At 45.8% G+C, this 19,071-nt stretch overlaps 1 protein-coding gene across 2 annotated transcripts in view; it reads left to right on the top strand.

Annotated features, from left to right (window-relative positions):
* Positions 1 to 19,071, top strand: part of CLMN (calmin) — a 134,375-nt gene that overhangs the window by 82,594 nt on the left and 32,710 nt on the right. For both annotated transcript variants that reach the window (XM_064292915.1, XM_023546539.2), the window contains exons 2-3: positions 9,860 to 9,921; positions 17,284 to 17,379. In XM_064292915.1, the coding sequence (XP_064148985.1) occupies positions 9,860 to 9,921; positions 17,284 to 17,379 (158 nt within the window). The remainder of the gene's footprint in view (positions 1 to 9,859; positions 9,922 to 17,283; positions 17,380 to 19,071) is intronic.

The following is a 19,071-nucleotide window of genomic DNA, read 5'->3' as shown; positions in this document are numbered from 1 at the left end:
ATATCTTCTTTAGAGAAATGTGTGTTCATATCCTTTGCCCACTTCTTGATTGGGTTGTTTGTCTTTTTGTGGTTGAGTTTTGACAGAATCATGTAGATTTTAGAGATCAGGCGCTGGTCGGAGATGTCATAGCTGAAAATTCTTTCCCAATCTGTAGGTGGTCTTTTTACTCTTTTGGAGAAGTCTTTAGATGAGCATAGGTGTTTGATTTTTAGGAGCTCCCAGTTATCGGGTTTCTCTTCATCATTTTTGGTAATGTTTTGTATTCTGTTTATACCTTGTATTAGGGCTCCGAGGGTTGTCCCAATTTTTTCTTCCATGATCTTTATCGTTTTAGTCTTTATGTTTAGGTCTTTGATCCACTTGGAGTTAGTTTTTGTGCATGGTGTGAGGTATGGGTCCTGTTTCATTTTTTTGCAAATGGATATCCAGTTATGCCAGCACCATTTGTTAAAAAGGCTATCTTTTCCCCAGTTAATTGACACTGGTCCTTTGTCAAATATCAGCTGCTCATACGTGGATGGATCTATGTCTGGGTTCTCAATTCTGTTCCATTGGTCTATGTGTCTGTTGTTGTACCAATACCAGGCTGTTTTGACTACTGTGGCTGTATAATAGGTTCTGAAGTCAGGTAAGGTGAGGCCTCCCACTTTCTTCTTCTTTTTCAGTAGTGCTTTGCTTATCCGGGGCTTCTTTCCGTTCCATATGAAATTGGTGATTTGTTTCTCTAGCCCCTTAAAATATGACATTGGAATTTGGATCGGAAGTGCGTTAAATGTATAGATGGCTTTTGGTAGAATAGACATTTTTACTATGTTAAGTCTTCCTATCCATGAGCAAGGTATGTTTTTCCACTTAAGTATGTCCTTTTGAATTTCTTGTAGTAGAGCTTTGTAGTTTTCTTTGTATAGGTCTTTTACATCCTTGGTAAGATTTATTCCTAAGTATCTTATTTTCTTGGGGGCTACTGTGAATGGTATTGATTTGGTTATTTCCTCTTCGGTGTTCTTTTTGTTGATGTAGAGGAATCCAAGTGATTTTTGTATGTTTATTTTATAACCTGAGACTCTGCCAAACTCTTCTATTAGTTTCAGTAGTTTTCTGCAGGATTCCTTAGGGTTTTCTGTGTATATAATCATGTCATCTGCAAATAGTGATAACTTTACTTCTTCCTTGCCAATCCGGATACCTTTTATTTCTTTGTCTAGCCTGATTGCCCTGGCTAAGACTTCCAACACGATGTTGAATAAGAGCGGTGATAAAGGGCGTCCTTGTCTGGTTCCCGTTCTCAAGGGAAATGCTTTCAGGTTCTCTCCATTTAGAGTGATATTGGCTGTTGGCTTTGCATAGATGCCCTTTATTATGTTGAGGAATTTTCCTTCAATTCGTATTTTGGTAAGAGTTTTTATCATGAATGGGTGTTGGACTTTGTCAAATGCCTTTTCTGCATCAATTGATAAGATCATGTGGTTTTTGTCTTTTGTTTTATTTATGTGATGGATTACATTAATGGTTTTTCTGATATTAAACCAGCCTTGCATACCTGGTATAAATCCCACTTGATCAGGGTGAATTATTTTTTTGATGTGTCGTTGGATTCTATTGGCTAGAATTTTGTTGAGGATTTTTGCATCAATGTTCATGAGGGATATAGGTCTATAATTTTCTTTTTTTGTAATGTCTTTACCTGGTTTTGGTATCAGGGAGATGGTGGCTTCATAGAATGAGTTGGGTAGTATTCCGTCATTTTCTATGCTTTGGAATACCTTTAGTAGTAGTGGTGTTAACTCTTCTCTGAAAATTTGGTAGAACTCTGCAGTGAAGCCGTCCGGGCCAGGACTTTTTTTTGTTGGGAGTTTTTTGATTACCGTTTCAATCTCTTTTTTTGTTATGGGTCTATTTAGTTGTTCTACTTCTGAATGTGTTAGTTTAGGTAGGTAGTGTTTTTCCAGGAATTCATCCATTTCTTCTAGGTTTTCAAATTTGTTAGAGTACAATTTTTCATAATAATCTGAAATGATTCTTTTAATTTCATTTGGTTCTGTTGTGATGTGGTCCTTCTCATTTCTTATTCGGGTTATTTGTTTCCTTTCCTGTATTTCTTTAGTCAGTCTAGCCAATGGTTTATCAATTTTGTTAATTTTTTCAAAGAACCAGCTTTTGGCTTTGTTAATTCTTTCGATTGTTTTTCTGTTCTCTAATTCATTTAGTTCAGCTCCAGTTTTTATTATTTGTTTTCTTCTGGTGCCTGATGGATTCTTTTGTTGCTCACTTTCTGTTTGTTCAAGTTGTAGGGACAGTTCTCTGATTTTGGCTCTTTCTTCTTTTTGTATGTGTGCATTTATTGATATAAATTGGCCTCTGAGCACTGCTTTTGCTGTGTCCCAGAGGTTTTGATAGGAAGTATTTTCATTCTCGTTGCTTTCTATGAATTTCCTTATTCCCTCCTTGATGTCTTCTATAACCCAGTCTTTTTTCAGGAGGGTATTGTTCATTTTCCAAGTATTTGATTTCTTTTCCCTCGTTTTTCTGTTATTGATCTCTAGTTTTATTGCCTTGTGGTCTGAGAAGATGCTTTGTAATATTTCCATGTTTTGGACTCTGCAAAGGTTTGTTTTATGACCTAATATGTGGTCAATTCTAGAGAATGTTCCATGTGCGCTGGAAAAAAAAGTATATTTTGCAGCAGTTGGGTGGAGAGTTCTGTATAAGTCAATGAGGTCAAGTTGGTTGATTGTTGTAATTAGATCTTCCGTGTCTCTGTTGAGCTTCTTACTGGATGTCCTGTCCTTCTCCGAAAGTGGTGTGTTGAAGTCTCCTACTATAATTGTGGAGGTATCTATCTCGCTTTTCAGTTCTGTTAAAATTTGATTTATGTATCTTGCAGCCCTGTCATTGGGTGCGTAAATATTTAATATGGTTATGTCTTCCTGATCAATTGTCCCTTTTATCATTATATAGTGTCCTTCTTTATCCTTTGTGGTGGATTTAAGTCTAAAGTCTATTTTGTCAGAAATTAATATTGCTACTCCTCTTCTTTTTTGCTTATTGTTTGCTTGATATACTTTTTTCCATCCTTTGAGTTTTAGTTTGTTTGTGTCTCTAAGTCTAAGGTGTGTCTCTTGTAGGCAGCATATAGATGGATCGTGTTTCTTTATCCAGTCTGTGACTCTCTGTCTCTTTATTGGTGCATTTAGTCCATTTACATTCAGGGTAATTATAGATAAATAAGTTTTTAGTGCTGTCATTTTGATGCCTTTTTATGTGTGTTGTTGACAATTTCATTTTTCCACATACTTTTTTGTGCTGAGGAGTTTTTCTTAGTAAATTGTGAGATCCTCATTTTCATAGTGTTTGACTTTATGTTAGTTGAGTCGTTACGTTTTTCTTGGTTTTTGTCTTGAGTTATAGAGTTGTTATACCTTTTTGTGGTTACCTCATTATATACCCCTATTTTTCTAAGTAAAAACCTAACTTGTATTGTTCTATATCGCCTTGTATCACTCTCCATATGGCAGTTCAATGCCTCCTGTATTTAGTCCCTCTTTTTGATTATTGTGATCTTTTACCTATTGACTTCCATGATTCCCTGTTACGTGTATTTTTTTTTTTTTAATTAATCTTAATTTGTTTGTTTTTGTGATTTCCCTATTTGAGTTGATATCAGGACGTTCTGTTTTGTGACCTTGTGTTGTGCTGATATCTGATATTATTGGTTCTCTGACCAAACAATATCCTTTAGTATTTCTTGTAGCTTTGGTTTGGTTTTTGCAAATTCTCTAAACTTGTGTTTGTCTGTAAATATCTTAATTTCGCCTTCATATTTCAGAGAGAGTTTTGCTGGATATATGATCCTTGGTTGGCAGTTTTTCTCCTTCGGTGTTCTGTATATGTCGTCCCATTCCCTTCTTGCCTGCATGGTTTCTGCTGAGTAGTCAGAACATATTCTTATTGATTCTCCCTTGAAGGAAACCTTTCTTTTCTCCCTGGCTGCTTTTAAAATTTTCTGTTTATCTTTGGTTTTGGTGAGTTTGATGATAATATGTCTTGGTGTTTTTCTTTTTGGATCAATCTTAAATGGGGTTCGATGAGCATCTTGGATAGATATCCTTTCGTCTTTCATGATGTCAGGGAAGTTTTCTGTCAGAAGTTCTTCAACTATTTTCTCTGTGTTTTCTGTCCCCCCTCCCTGTTCTGGGACTCCAATCACCCGCAGGTTATCCTTCTTGATAGAGTCCCACATAATTCTTAGGGTTTCTTCATTTTTTTTAATTCTTTTATCTGATTTTTTTTCAGCTATGTTGGTGTTGATTCCCTGGTCCTCCAGATGTCCCAGTCTGCATTCTAATTGTTCGAGTCTGCTCCTCTGACTTCCTAGTGTGTTGTCTAATTCTGTTATTTTATTGTTAATCTTTTGGATTTCTACATGTTGTCTCTCTATGGATTCTTGCAACTTATTAATTTTTCCAGTATGTTCTTGAATAATCTTTTTGAGTTCTTCAACAGTTTTATCAGTGTGTTCCTTGGCTTTTTCTGCAGATATCCTAATTTCATTTGTGATATCATTAAGCATTCTGTAAATTAGTTTTTTGTATTCTGTATCTGATAATTCCAAAATTGTATCTTCATTTGGGAAAGATTTTGATTCTTTTGTTTGGGGGGTTGGAGAAGCTGTCACGGTCTGCTTCTTTAAGTGGTTTGATATGGATTGTTGTCTCCGAGCCATCACTGGGAAACTAGTTTTTCCAGAAAATCCGCTAAAAAAAAACTGCAGTCAGATCCCTATCAGAGTTCTCCCTCTGGCTCAGGCTATTCAGATGTTAATGAAGCCGCCTGGGGAGGGTGGGGGAGGGAACAGAGAGATAGGAGAGTAGCACCTCAGAATATAGCCAGAGTTGCTTGTCTTGCTTGGAATGACTGTTATATCTGAGATTCCCGCGGGCGCGTCGCCTATGTGTGCTGGCTGTGTGGAGATTGCCCCCAGGGGGTCTGGCCCGCTGGAGTCACGGTCAGATCCTCCGCTTCCAGCCCCACGCCCAGCGTCAAGGCTCCCCTACTGGGACGGTGCACTCTCAACTTCAAAATCAGTTGCTGCCTCCCGGGGACTTCTCGTCCCTCCAGCCGCGTGGCCGTGCCGCCCCCGTGAACCAGGTGGGCCCCCTCCCGGGGTTAGTTCAGATGGGTGGAGTAGCTCCCCGTGCTTGTGCCGCGACCGAGTGTCCCGGCTGGAACGCTGTTCTTTCACTCCAATACCAGTCGCTGCCTCCCGGGGACTTCTCCTACCGGCTGCGTCCCACGCCGCCCGCGCGACCCGGCTGGTCCCCTTCCCGGGGTTAGTTCAGGGGGTGGAGCAACTTTCCGTGTTTATGGCGTACCTGCGTGCAGTCCAAATCCCTGCGGGACGGTTCCCCGGCTCGGATGCTGCTCTTTCTGCTCCAAGATCAGTCACTGCCTCCCGGGGACTTCTCCTACCGGCTGCGTCCCACACCGCCCGTGGAACCGGCTGGTCCCCCTCCCGGGGTTAGTTCAGGGGGGTGGAGCAGGTCTCTGTGCTTGTGCCGTACCTGACTGGTACGCTGGCTCCAGGCTCTGGAAACTATCGCTGCTTCCCCGTATTAGTTCGTTCTCCGTCTCTAAATCTGTGTTTGTTGTTCAGGGTTCGTAGATTGTTATGTATGTGATCGATTCACTTGTTTTTCCGTGTCTTTGTTGTAAGAGGGATCCGAGGTAACGTCTGCCTAGTCCGCCATCTTGGCTCCGCCCCATTAGTCATTTATTTAATGGTCGCCTGGTTTAGACATTTCAAGGAAGCTTCATGAGACGTGTAGCAGCTGAAGCTGAGGAACCTGCTACCAAAGGCCACCACGCACTCAGTGTGACCCATCGCAGAAACACCCTCCAGGTCCTCTCGGACACCAGGACAGCTAATGCCACAGAGCTCAGGAGGGACAGAAAAAGCCCAGAATCCAGAATGACAAGGGCAGGTTCCAAGCCCCAACTTTGCTGCTTATTAACTATTTGACCCTCAGTTTCTTCATCTGTAAAATGGGAATAATGACCTTACTAATCGTGTGACCTTGGGGAAGCCACCACCTCTCTCTGTGCCTCGGTTTTCCCATCTGAAGGTTATAAGAGTGCCTACCTCAAAGGGTTGAGGTAGGATTAAATTAGTTAATACATGTAAAGTGGCATCCCTGGATGGTGCAAACGGTCAACACGCTCGGCTGCTAACCCAAAGGTTGGGGGTTCAAATCTACCCAGAGGCACCTTGGAAGAAAGGCCTGGTGACCTAAAAAAAAAAAAAATCAGCCATTGAGAACCCAATGGAGCACAGTTCTATTTTGACACGTATGGGGTCACCATGAATTGGCATTGACTCCACAGCCGCTGGTTACTGGTGTGTGTGAAGTGCTTAGATTGGTGAATGCCATATAGCAAGTGCTTGGTAAATGTTTTTTAATCATTGTTATTATCATTGCAAACTCCTTAGCCGTAACTGGAAGAGCTGGCATTCAAACCCGGACCCCCTGCTTCCGTTTTCAGGGTGCTGGCTGTTGAGGGGAGTCCCTGGGTGGTGTAAATGGTTAAGCACTCAGCTACTTCCCAAAAGTTTGGGGGTTCGAATCTACCCACAGGCACCTTGGAAGAAAGGTCTGGCTTTCTTCCAAAAGATCACAGCCATTGAAAGATCAGCATAGGAGCTGTGCTCTGACACACATGAGGTCTCCAGGAGTCCGAATCCACAGGAGGGCAACTGGTTTGGTTTTGGGTTGCTTTTTTCTTTTTTTTTTCTGGTCTCGTAGGGTAGACACAGACCTGGGAGTGACTTCCTGCTCCTATCTCTGCAGATGATGCCCTGAGCAGGTCTCAGAACCTCTCAGAGCCCCGTTTTGTTCATTTATAAAATAATAGCTGCTATTCTGCAAGACTGTTTTAGGGGTTTTTTTCTCCTCTCTTTTTTTATTGTGCTTTAAGTGAAAGTTTACAATTCAAGTCAGTTTCTCACACAAAAACTTATACACACATTGTTGTGTGACCCTAGTCACTCTACCTCTAATATGACAGCATACTCCTTCTCTCCACCCTGTATTTCCCGTGTCCATTCAACCAGCTCCTGTCCCCCTCTGCCTTCTCATCTCACCTCCGGGTAGGAGCTGCCCACACAGTCTCATGTGTCTGCTTGAACTAAGAAGCACACGCCTCACCAGTATCATTTTATGTCTTATGGTCCAGTCTAATCTTTGTCTGAAGAGTTGGCTTCAGGAATGGTTTTAGTTTTGGGCTAACAGAGAGTCTGGGGGCCATGTCCTTCAGTCTCAGTGAGACCATTAAGTCTGGTCTTTTTACGAGAATTTGAGTTCTGTGTCCCACTGTTCTCCTGCTCCATCCGGGATTCTCTGTTGTGTTCCGTCAGGGCAGTCGTTGGTGGTAGCTGGGCACCATCTAGCTCTTCTCGTCTCAGACTGATGGAGTCTCTGGTTTATATGGCCCCTTCTGTCTCTTGGGCTCATTATTACCTTGTGTCTTTGGTGTTCTTCATTCTCCTTTGCTCCAGGTGGCTAGAGACCAATTGATGCACCTCAGATGACTGCTTGCTAGCTTTTAAGACCGCAGATGCCAAGAGTGTTGTAAGGTTTAAAGATTAATGGAAGCAAAGTGTCTGGCACAGAATAGTGCTTGGTAGATGGCAGTGGCCCTTTGTAGACAGTGGTAGCCCTTAGTAGATGGCGATGGCCCTTGATAGACAGCTGTTGCCCTTGGTAGACCGAAGTGGCCCTTGGTAGACCACAGTGGCCCTTGGTAAACCTCAGTGGCCCTTGGTAGACAGCAGTGGCCTTGGCAATGGAAGATCTTTTCTAGGAACCTGCGTGGGGAATCCTCTCCCCTAGGGGGGAGTGTCACTTTTGGGTTTAGGTCCCCCCAGTGCACCCTGGGTCCACAGCAGATACCTCCAGAACTCGCCCTTCCTGGAGGGTGCAGAGTCTTCCCTGCTGATAGTTACAAAAAAAAGAGGCTACCGTGCCAGGGACTGTTGAACTCGATATGCAATATGGCAGGTGTCCTTCTGCAGCCTGCCGATCAAGCTTCCTCCTCATCCTCACTGCACAGATCAGAGGCGGGGTGGGTGGCTGGCCCACATGTCCGGAGATGACAGGCTGAGTGCCCAACCCAGCACATTCCAGAGTCTCCATCCAATCTCCAGTCACTGTCCCCCACCTCTCCTGGCACCTCGATCCAGCACCATAGACCATCGCTGCCATTCGGCAGGTATGCAGTGTTGTTTATTGCCTTGTGGCTTTCAGATGTTATTGTAGTAAACATAGAGAGCAAAATTTGCAATTTTAACCATTTTTAAGCGTGTGATTCAGTGGCATTAGTTACTTTAACAAGGCTATGCAACCCTTACCACTACCTACTTTCAAAAGTTTCCCTCACCCCAAATAGAATTATGCATTTTTTAGCACCCATTAAGGAGCCCTGGTAGTGCAGTGGTTAAGAGTTTGGCTGCTAACCAAAAGGTTGGCAGTTCAAACCTACCAGCTGCTCCTTGGACACCCTGTGGGGCAGTCTGCTCTGTCCTGTAGGGTCGCTATGAGTTGGAATTGACTTGATGGCAGCTGGTTTAGGTTTGTTTTTTTTTTTTTAAGCACCCATTAAAGGAGCCCTGGTGGTGCAGTGGAAATGCTGGTGGCATAGAGGTTAAGAGCTATGGCTGCTAACCAAAAGGTCAGCAGTTTGGATCCACCAGGTACTCCTCGGAAACCGTCTGGGGCAGTTCTGCTCTGTCCTATAGGGTCAGCATGAGTCAGAATCGACTTGACAACAATGGGTTTGGTTTTTTTGGGTTTTGGTGGTGCAACAGTGAAGTGCTTGGCTACCAACCAAAAGATTGGTGATTCAAACTCACCCAGGGCTGTTCGGGAAAAAGACTCGGCCACCTGCTTCAGTAAAGATTATAGCCTAGGAAACCCTATGGGGCAGTTGTACTCCGTCACATGGGTCATGATGAATTGAAATCGACTTTATGGCACCCAAAAACAACAACAATGCCCATTAAGCAATAACTCTCCCCTCCCCCCTCCCAACCCCCATCTCCCGGGAACCTCTAATCTGCTTTCTGTCTCTATGAATTTGTCTACTTTAGATATTTCCTATAAGTGGAATCATACAACATTTACTCTTTTATGTCTGGCTTATGTTTTCAAGGTTCATCCATGTTATAGCATGAATCAGTACTTCATTTCTCTGTATAGCTAATATTCCATTGTATGTATACCACATTTTGTTTATCCATTGATCTGTTGGCAGACACTTGGATTGTTTCTACCTTTTGGCTGTTGTGAATAGTGCTGTTAGGAACATTGGATTGGTGTACAGGCATCTGAGGCCATGCGTTCAGGTCTTTGGGGTATATACCTAGGAGTGGAATTGCTGATTCATATGCTAATTTTGTGTTTCTTCTTTTTTTTTTTGAGGAACCATCCAAATGTTTTAATAACTGCACCTTTTTACATTCCCACCAGCAATGCACGAGGGTTCCAATTTCTCCCCACCTCGTGGCTTTAATTTTTATTTTCCCACAGGTGCTTTTTAATGTCGAGAGTCGAATACCCAAATGCTCGCGTGAGGTTCAGTAGAACGTTTTGTTCCATGTGCCTGAACTCGTGGGTTAAATACACTCCCAGGAGTTGGGCTGAGGAAAATGGATTCTGAGTGTCAAACAAGCCCCTGCAGCCCCCTTCTGGGAAGGAATCTGTTCCTTCTTGGGACCTACTGTCCCTAAAATCTCCCCCTGAGAGCGAGGCAGGGTTTTGCACTTGCTTCTTTTCACCTGGCTAACGCGTGTCTTTGTTTTCAGTTGAGAGGGAAAATGTGCAGAAGAGGACCTTTACCCGCTGGATAAATCTACACCTAGAAAAGGTGAGCCAGGCACCTGGGCCCGTGGGAGGTGATAGATTCACCCACAGCTGAGTCACTGTTTAGTGGAGCAGTCGGGGGCATGGCGGCTCTGCGTTCTTGTTTTTCATTCATTCCCTTACTCATTGTTGAGCGCCTCTCACTTCCAGGTAGCCAGCTCATATTGGGAGCATGGAGGTGAGTGGGACATGGCTCTGTCCTCCTGGGTTATCAGTCTAGGTGGGGAAGGAGAGGGTCTGTCTTTAAACAGGAAGCCATGAACCAGTGTTGGCAGCCATTGATGGTTGAGCAACCCAAACAGTTCCGTAGACAAGAGAGGGTGGCCCTTGTGCTCAAGCCCAGGTGAGCGTCTTGACTTCTAACTGGGGCTCTCAGTTAAGAGCCATCTGAACGTTTGATTTATACAAGAACTCTCGAAGACTTTTAACCAAGCCGGGTTCCCTTGTTAATCACGTAACGTTATTGTTGATTAACAATCAACAGTAATAATTTGGGGGCACTTCACTTTGCATTAAGGAGCCCTGGTGGCACAGTGGTTAAAGCATTCAGCTGCTAAGCAAAAGGTCACCAGTTCAAACCCATAAGTCGCTCCGTGGAAGAAAGATGTGGCAGCCTGCTTCTGTAAAGACTGAAAAACCAAACCCGTTGCCATTGAATTGATTCTGACTCATAGCAACCCTGCACAGCCTTGGAAATGCTGTGGGGGAGTCCTACGCTGTCCTATAGGGTCACTATAAGTCAGAATCAACTGGACAGCAGAGGGTTTTCACTCTGCATCAGGCACCTGGCTTAGTGCATCACGCATGGCTGTCTCCTCGTTACCTCCCTCCTCCTGCACAGAGGACACTGAGGCATAGAGAAGTTAAGTGACTTTCCTGAGATCCCACAGCCAAGAAGGAGGCTTTCTGTGGCACCTCCTGTGTAGTGAACTTAGAGACCCTTTTCTCCCTCCGGCTTTTTTTTTTTTTTCCTTCACATTCTGTGGCCAGGCTGTTTAAGATTGCATTTGGTCTGCAAGCTTCTTGTGCCCACACCATAAAACAAAAGCAGCAGAGTTAACTCCTCCCATGAAAAGAGAGAGAATGGTGGGCGCCAGAAGAGACCCATGGTGGGAAGTGGATAATCGACTGAGTGACAGGAGTGATATGAAGCCGCAGAAATCTGAACCCTCCTGACTTACTAGCTAAAACCCCAAGACAGTCACCATTCTCAGTTGTTCAGGGCTGGGGAAGGAGAGGAGACCCTGGGTGGTGGAAACGGTTAACATGCTCAGCTGCTAGCCGATAGGTTGGAGGTTCGAGTCTACCCAGGGTACCTCAGGAGGAAGGCCTGGTGATCTGCTTCCCAAAAATCAGCCCCTGAAAATCCTGTGGAACACAGTTCTACTCTGATATACATGGGGTCACCATAAGTTGGAATCAACTTGAAAGCACTGGCTTGATTTTGGGTTCTGGGGGAGGAGAGATTATTTTTCTCTTTAGGACAGCCGATTTATTGGGATTCTTTTTCCTCACTTCACTTCTTTCTTCTTATCTACCACTACCCACTATCCAGTTCTACAAGTTTACCGAGCTCAGGTAATAGCCTCATTTCTCTTTGAAGCTGGCAGTATTCGAGCACCCCACTTTAGAGGGTTTAGGCATGTGTGTTTTCTTCTCTCCTCTCCTTTAAGAGGCGCAGGAGTGACTGTTGACTGTCCTCACACTACAACAGTTGCCATCGAGTCGACTCCGGCTCATGGCGACCCTGCATGTCTGTAGAACCGCTCTGTAGGGTTTTCAAGGCTCTGACCTTTTGGAAGCAGATTGCCAGACCTTTCTTCCGAGGCACATCTAGGTGGGTTTGAACTGCCAACCTTTTAGTGGTCGAATGCTTAACCATTTGCACCACAGAGGGACAGTGACCACCCACTTTACCCATTACCATCCAGTCGATTACGACTCATAGCGATCCTAGAGGATAGAGTACAACTGCCCACTAGCGTTTCCTAGGCTGTAATCTTTACAGAAGCAGACTGCCACATCTTTCTCCCATGGAGGGACTGGTAGGTTTGAACCACCAATCTTTTGGTTAACAGCTGCACCACCAGGGCTCCCCTGACCACCTTATACCCGTTGCCATTGAGTCAATTCTGACTTACAGCGACCCTATAGGACAGAGTAGAACTGCCCCATAGAGTTTCCAAGGAGCACCTGGTGGATTTGAACTGCTGGCCTCTTGGTTAGCAGCTGTAGCACTTAACCGCTACACCAGCAGGGTTTCCCTACAGCTTGTAAAAAAGGTAACCAAAAAACAAAAGATCCCTGACTGCCCTGTAGGTAACTGAAAGAAAGATTTTTAGAGGAAATAATTGGAATGATTTGAAAACAGAGAAACTAGTATGGCTTTTAGAGAGTGGAGCACTTGACTGAAATTCTAATTCACACGTTTGACCTCTGGGCCTGTAGTCAGAATCCCAGGCAAGCACGGGATCCCCCACACCTGTGTTCCCTGCCTTTAACAGGGTTACACAATCAGCCAGTTAACCCAGGAGGATCCTGAACTCTTTGGGTGAAGGGACTGTAGATCACGTAGGAAGCATTACAAATCATTTGCCAGTTGTTTTGACTCTCAGAGCGTTTTCGGCAGTGCTCATAAAGTGAAGTGTTATTTTTGGACAGAAGAGAAACCGCACCCTAAACCTGCATTCGCTGAGCACCTAAATTAACGCTTGCTGTATGTCAGAATTGCTGGGACGTCCAGCTGGCGCAGCCACCAAGCCTTTCTTTCTTTTATAATTACAAAATAAATACAGAAAAGTACGGAGGATAATATTGCAAACACCCATGCACCTGGTCACCCCCCAAAATGAACCACTGTTAGCATTTATTATCATATCAGGGATTTTCCCGCTGGCCAGGCTCTCACCTCCCCACCCCCTTTTGGGGGGCAGCTGCTGTGAAGATAAATCAGATATCACCTGAAACCGATGCCTAATAAAAAGGGCAAAATTAACAGCCACGTTTCCAACCTTGAGACTTTCAAGAACAACCTTTCATGTAAAGGAAACCTGGGAACCCCTTGGTGGATTGGGCTTAACTGCAATTTGAAGGCTGTCAGAAATATTTACTGAGCCCCTGGCTTCTGAAAAAATTCCTTAATTTACTGAAGGAGTTAGCTCATGAAGACAGCCTTGGGGGTGCTGTTTATTCGGTCATACTGATCTCATGAAGCCCATGGAACGTTCTGGGCCCGAGGCATGTTTGCACTGGAACGATCTCAGCTCTTCCTCCTGCCCTCTGGCTGGATGGACACCGGCCAAAGCCATGTTTGCTGCCGCCCCCGCTGAGACCCTTACAGAAACTGTCAATGGGAATTACTCGTCAGGCTTAACTCAAGAATAAGGCTTGGCCATGGCCAGGCCTGGTAACTGGAAAGTCTGTGAATCCGTTTATTAGGGGGTATTCTGCTCAGGTCTCTCGTTTTCTGCCTCGCATTAGCAGAAATAACATTTCCTTCAGCACCTCGGTAACCTGACGCCGCCATGCTCGGTGTGGCATGGACCCAAGAACTGGGGGAGGTTTGCAAAGAAAATACGTGCCTTTGAGTTCAAAGTCTCTGTTGTCCTTGGAGCCAAGGTCTTTTCTATGCACCTGTGGGCGGAATAGCCCAGTATTTTGACTAAATGGGGGGAAGGGGGCGTGTGTAAGGGCAAGGAAATGCCACCTTCCTTAATAAAAAAACAAAACACAGACGCTCCTAGACTGTGATGGGAAGGAGACCCTCCCAAAGGAAAAGGGCGGCTGGGTTACAGTCCCACTGCACTTCCCAGATTGCCCTTACTCAGGGTCTCTGGCAGGCCCTGGATGGCACAAACGGTTAAGCGCTGGACTATTAACTAAGAGGTTATTGGTTCAAACCCACCCAGAGGTGCCTTGGAAGAAAGGGCTGGCAGCCTACTTCCAAAATGTCATAGCCTTGAAAACCCTATGGAGCTCTGTTCTCTGCACATGTGGGGTCACCATGAGCTGGAGTCCATTTGATGGCAACCGGTTTGGGTCTCTTGCTGGCCACAGGGGCACTGCCCCTTCCTCCCCCACCCCACCAACACCCGCCTCCCCCCAGTTAATCCTGTCTCATCTGTGAACGCTGGCCTTCTATTGTAGCCAGGAGTAGAGATAGCACCCAGCCTAACTGTTCTAACTTTGCCATGGCCCCCAAACCAAAAGGTAAACAGCTAATTCATGTCTGGGGGGGACAGGGGCTTATTAAAAATGCAGGTTCCTAGGCCCTGCTCCCTGATCCTGTTGCAGAAGCTCTGAACATGCTGCTTTAGCGGAGTAATTTACAAGCTCACTTAGTAAACAGAAGGAGTCCCTGGGCGGTGCAAACAGTTAACACTGCTAACTGAAAAGTTGAAGGTTCCAGTCCACTCAGAGGTGCCTCAGAGTCAAGGCCTGACAATCTACATCCAAAAACTCAGCCACTGAAAACCCTATGGAGTGTGGTCTGCTCTGACACACGTGGGGTCACCATGAGTCAGAATCAACTCAACAGCAAATGGTTACTGGTTGTTGTTGTTGTTAGGTGCCATCAAGTGGGTTTCGACTCACTGCGACCCTATGCACAACAGAACGAAACACTGCCTGGTCCTGCGCCATCCTTACAGTCGTTATGCTTGAGCTCATTGTTGCAGCCACTGTGTCCATCCGCCTCGTTGAGGGTCTTCCTCTTTCCCGCTGACCCTGTACTCTGCCAAGCATGATATCCTTCTCCAGGGACTGATCCCACCTGACAACATGTCCAAAGTATGTAAGATGCAGTCTCGCCATCCTTGCCTCTAGGAAGCATTCTGGCCACACTTCTTCCAAGACAGATTTGTTTGTTCTTTTGGTAGTCCATGGTATATTCAATATTCTTCGCCAACACCACAATTCAAAGGGGTGAATTCTTCTTCGGTCTCCCTTATTCATTGTCCAGCTTTCACATGCAGGTTACTGGTTAGTGAACAGGAAACCATTCTTCAAGCAAAGTGTTATCAGGAACCCTAAATAAAGGCCAGTAAGAGCTGAGCCTCTGTGGTTGAAAGGGGTGCTGGTGCCTCTTTAGCCCCACTCTGCCACTATAGGGCACCCTGAAGCAGCTCTGCTGAAGCCTAGGGTTCCCCAGAACACAGTTAGCAAATCAGTGCACCGGAGCAACTGCCTCACCAGCTTCAGCTGGTCCTGTGGATCCAGGCCGCGTCCAACCAAGGGTGGACCCTGTGTTTAACCACACAGGAGCACGCACCTAGACAGCTGACCTCTCCAAGCCCAGGCCCAGAGAAGATGCCAAGGTGGGCTCCTGGCTCGTTCCCACCCAGGCCCCTGCACAGTCCAGATCCTGCTGGGGGAGTTGCCTTCTCCCCTGTGGCTGGGGCCACCATTGCTGATTCAGGGAGCCCAGGAAGAAGAGCAAGGGTAGAGGAAGATGATGGCTCCGTGGGGGCTCACTCTGTGGGGGCAGCTGATGAGAGCATCTCCCCTCTTCTGCCCTACAGCCTCCTGGACAAAATGCCTTACAAATGCTGATAGTCCCCAACTCCGCAGGCAGGAAGCCACTAGTAGGCTGGTTGTACTGACGGCGTTCACAGAAACCCCAGGAAGGCAGGGGCCACCGCAGGCTCTTTAACTGCATTGTCACATCCTGTTGTAGCCCTGGTCCTTGAAAGGGGTCAGATTCCTAACCTGGCCTTCCGGACAGGGACCTCGGCCTGGGAGACCTTCAGCCACACGCCCAAGGCCAACCTCCTGGTGAGGGCTGAGCCGGGATATGAACTTGAACTTGGCCGTGTCTAATTCCTTTGCTTCTCAGTGACCTGGATGAAGGGTGGATAAAGGGCGCAGGTGGAGATAACGTGGGTTTACCTCAGGAAGTCAGGATTCTGCGGAGGAGTGGGGGGCATGGCCTTCAGCAGATTGACTTTTTTAATATAATTTTAATTAGTTTGATTTGTTATAATTTGCATGTATTAATATTTGTAGCTAAATAATCAAGCGTGCGTGTAAATAAACCTTTCGACCTTTTGAGTTCCTAACAGACCTACAGACTTGGGATGGAGGAAAGGATTCCCTCCCCTTCACCCGACATCCACGACTTATCCAACCAGCCATCTGTCCATCCCCCCTCTGCCCTCCCACACCACCTGCCCCACTACTGTCTCAGTCAAGGGTCCCACCACCTCCAGGCTCAGACTAAAATGTTGAAGAAATGATGACAGGAACCTCAAAGGGTGGCCCTCTGAGGACCAGAGCAGTGTTGGAGATGGGAGGGGCCTGGCTGTCATGCAGACTGAGATCCAGAGAGTGACCGACCCACAATCGTGTCATCACAGTGGGGACCTGGGATGTGCTGGTATTCAGCCACTGTGGTCTGATACGGAAAACAGGTCTTTACCAAACAGCTGATCTGACCAGAGGCCGGGCACATCACCCCGCCTCCTGGAGCCTCGGTCTCCCCAGATGTGAAGTAAAGCGCCCTGAAAGAATGTTTTTATCATACAGAAGGCTACCATCAAGACATGCCACTTGTCTCTACTCTTGGACAGAAATGCAGAGCTGGTCTACTGAGTCCAACACAACTAGATGGTGCCCGGCTCCCACCACTGCCTCTTCTGACAGGGATCACATTAGAGGGTCCCGGACAGAGCTGGAGAAAAATGTAGAACAAAATTCTGACTCAAGAAAAAAGACCAGACTTACTAGCCAGAGGGGGACTGGAGAAACCCAGAGAGAAATCCCAGACACCCTTTTAGCTCAGTAATGAAGTCACTCCTGAGGTTCACCCTTCAGCCGAAGATTAAACAGGCCCATAAAACAAAACAAGACTAAAGGGACACACCAGCCCAGAGGCAAGGACTAGAAGGCAGGAGGGGACAGGAAAGCTGATAATGGGGAACCCAAGGTCAAGAAGGGGAGAGTGTTGATAGGTCTTGGGGTGGTTAACCAATGTTGTAAAATGATATGTGTACTGTTTAATGAGAAGCTAGTGTGTCCCATAAACGTTCGTCTAAAGTATGATAAAAAAAAAAAAAAGGAAAAGAAATGTGGAGCTAGTCTAATCTTGGGGGTCTGAGATCTCAGGCTGGAAGGATCTCCGAAGACCACTTGTTCAACAGGCTGTCTGATGCCAAATGTCCTCTACAGCTCTCTTGCCCAGTGGCCATGCACCCCAGCATGGCCATTGTGCCCATAGGACTGGCTTGCTACCTCCTTGGACAGGACTTCCTACCCGTAGACAGAGCTGAATGTTTGTAGGTTTTTTTTGAGTTGAAAGCTGCGTCTGTGAAATGGTGTTATGGCTTACACAGGGCACTAATTGGCTGTTTTCCTTCTTCTTCTTCCATAGTGCAATCCTCCGCTAGAAGTTAAAGATTTATTCATAGATATACAAGATGGCAGAATCCTGATGGCTTTGTTAGAAGTTCTCTCTGGGCAAAATCTGGTACGTATGTCATGGAAGGATCAGGAAGGAAATACAAGGCAGAGACGATCAATATGGGAGGTCTTTGTCAACACAGGTTTCTGTGTACATGTGCGTGCTCGGACATACAGATGTGCGGAAACAAGGGTGACGCTCCTTTATCGGTGACTAAGAGTGGTATAATTCTGTGTAGCTAAGCATTATCTTTTTTTTTTTTAAAGCAAATATATTTTAGTAAAGTAAATAAATGCTCAGTATTTTCTGTGAATCTGTTAAATATGAAGATTGAAACTAGATAAAGTTTAGCTGCTGTTGTTGGATGTCATCAAGTTGATTTCAACTCACCACAACCCCATGTGACAGACTAGAACTGCCCCATAGGGGTTTCTTGGCTGTAATCTTTATAGAAGCAGACCGCCAAGTCCTTCTCCCGCAGAGCTGCTGGGTGCGTTCGAACCGCCAACCTTTCAGTTAAAAGGCTAGCACTTAACCATTGCACTGCAGGGCTCCCTGAAGTTTAGCTAGGTGGCCTTACATTAACTAGAATGATAGGTAAGAATCAGGGCGATTGAGGAGAAAGACCTAAAAGTAGAATGGCTGCCTTCTAGAACATTCTTACCCTGATAATCTAAGCATGACTGAAGCTGAGCCAACTAGCTGATCTTGACATTCACCCCACTTAGGACTTTAGCCAAACCTCTCTAGGTTGGATACGTCCCCTGTGTGCAGATTGGCCCTCCTCGCCTTCAAATACAGCAGGGTTTCTTGACCTTGTCGACATTAGGGTCAACACTCTTTGTTGCAGGGGGCTGTCCTGTAAATTGCAGGGCATTTAGCAGCATCCCTGGCCTCTACCCACTAGTACCCACTAGATGCCAGTAGCACACCTCCCAGGGATATTTGATTTCATTTCAGGTCTCCCAATGAGCCATCAGCATGGTCCCCAAAAGGCTTCTTGGAAAAGTATATTCTAGGCCCTTGCCCTGAGTTCCCACATTCCAGCTCCCCATTTGTCTGCCACTCACATGAAATTAAAGAGTGCAAGTCCTTTACCTCACATCTGGGGAAACTGAGGCTCCAGAAGGCTGGCTGATGTGCCCAGTAGCTGGTCAGATCAGCTCTTTAGTAAATACCTGTTTCCCACATCAGACCACACTGGCTGAACACTAGAACATCCCAGATCCCCAGTATGACAACCAAAAATGTCTCCAGACATTGCCGAATGTTTCTGGGGACAAAATGATCTAGCCCAAGCTGCCGGTAGTGTTGAGGCTGAGAAACGCTGCTCTAGAGCCTGGGGTTTGATTTGACCCAAGTAATCCCTGGAGGCTAGTACAGAGGCACAGTGATGGGGTCACTGATCTAGGAACATTCTGGGCAACTCTGTCAAACCGTTTCCCAGCCACTGGGAGCCTCCTGGGATCTGTCGTGAACTGCAGGTTTAAAGTCAAGAGCCCCTACTTCTGCTCCCAGATCTAACGTCGCTGGAATGTTACCAGAGCCCTTCACCCCTCCTGCCTTTGTTTTCCCGGTAGCAAAATGAGAGATGCCCAGTGCTGCATCGATGAGCTGAAATGATGTACAAAGCTGCGTAATGGATTCTAATGAAGGGCAGACTCGTTGCAGTAAAGCTAGTATTTGGTTTCATAGCAGGTCTCCCAATGAGCCATCAGTATGGTCCCAGAAGGCTTCTGGGAAAAACATCTTACAGGC

The sequence above is a fragment of the Loxodonta africana genome, chromosome 10 (genome assembly GCF_030014295.1).
Source record: "Loxodonta africana isolate mLoxAfr1 chromosome 10, mLoxAfr1.hap2, whole genome shotgun sequence".
NCBI lineage: Eukaryota > Metazoa > Chordata > Mammalia > Proboscidea > Elephantidae > Loxodonta > Loxodonta africana.
The sequence above is the reverse complement of the archived record's forward strand: the minus strand, read 5'-3'. Positions and strand labels throughout refer to the sequence as shown.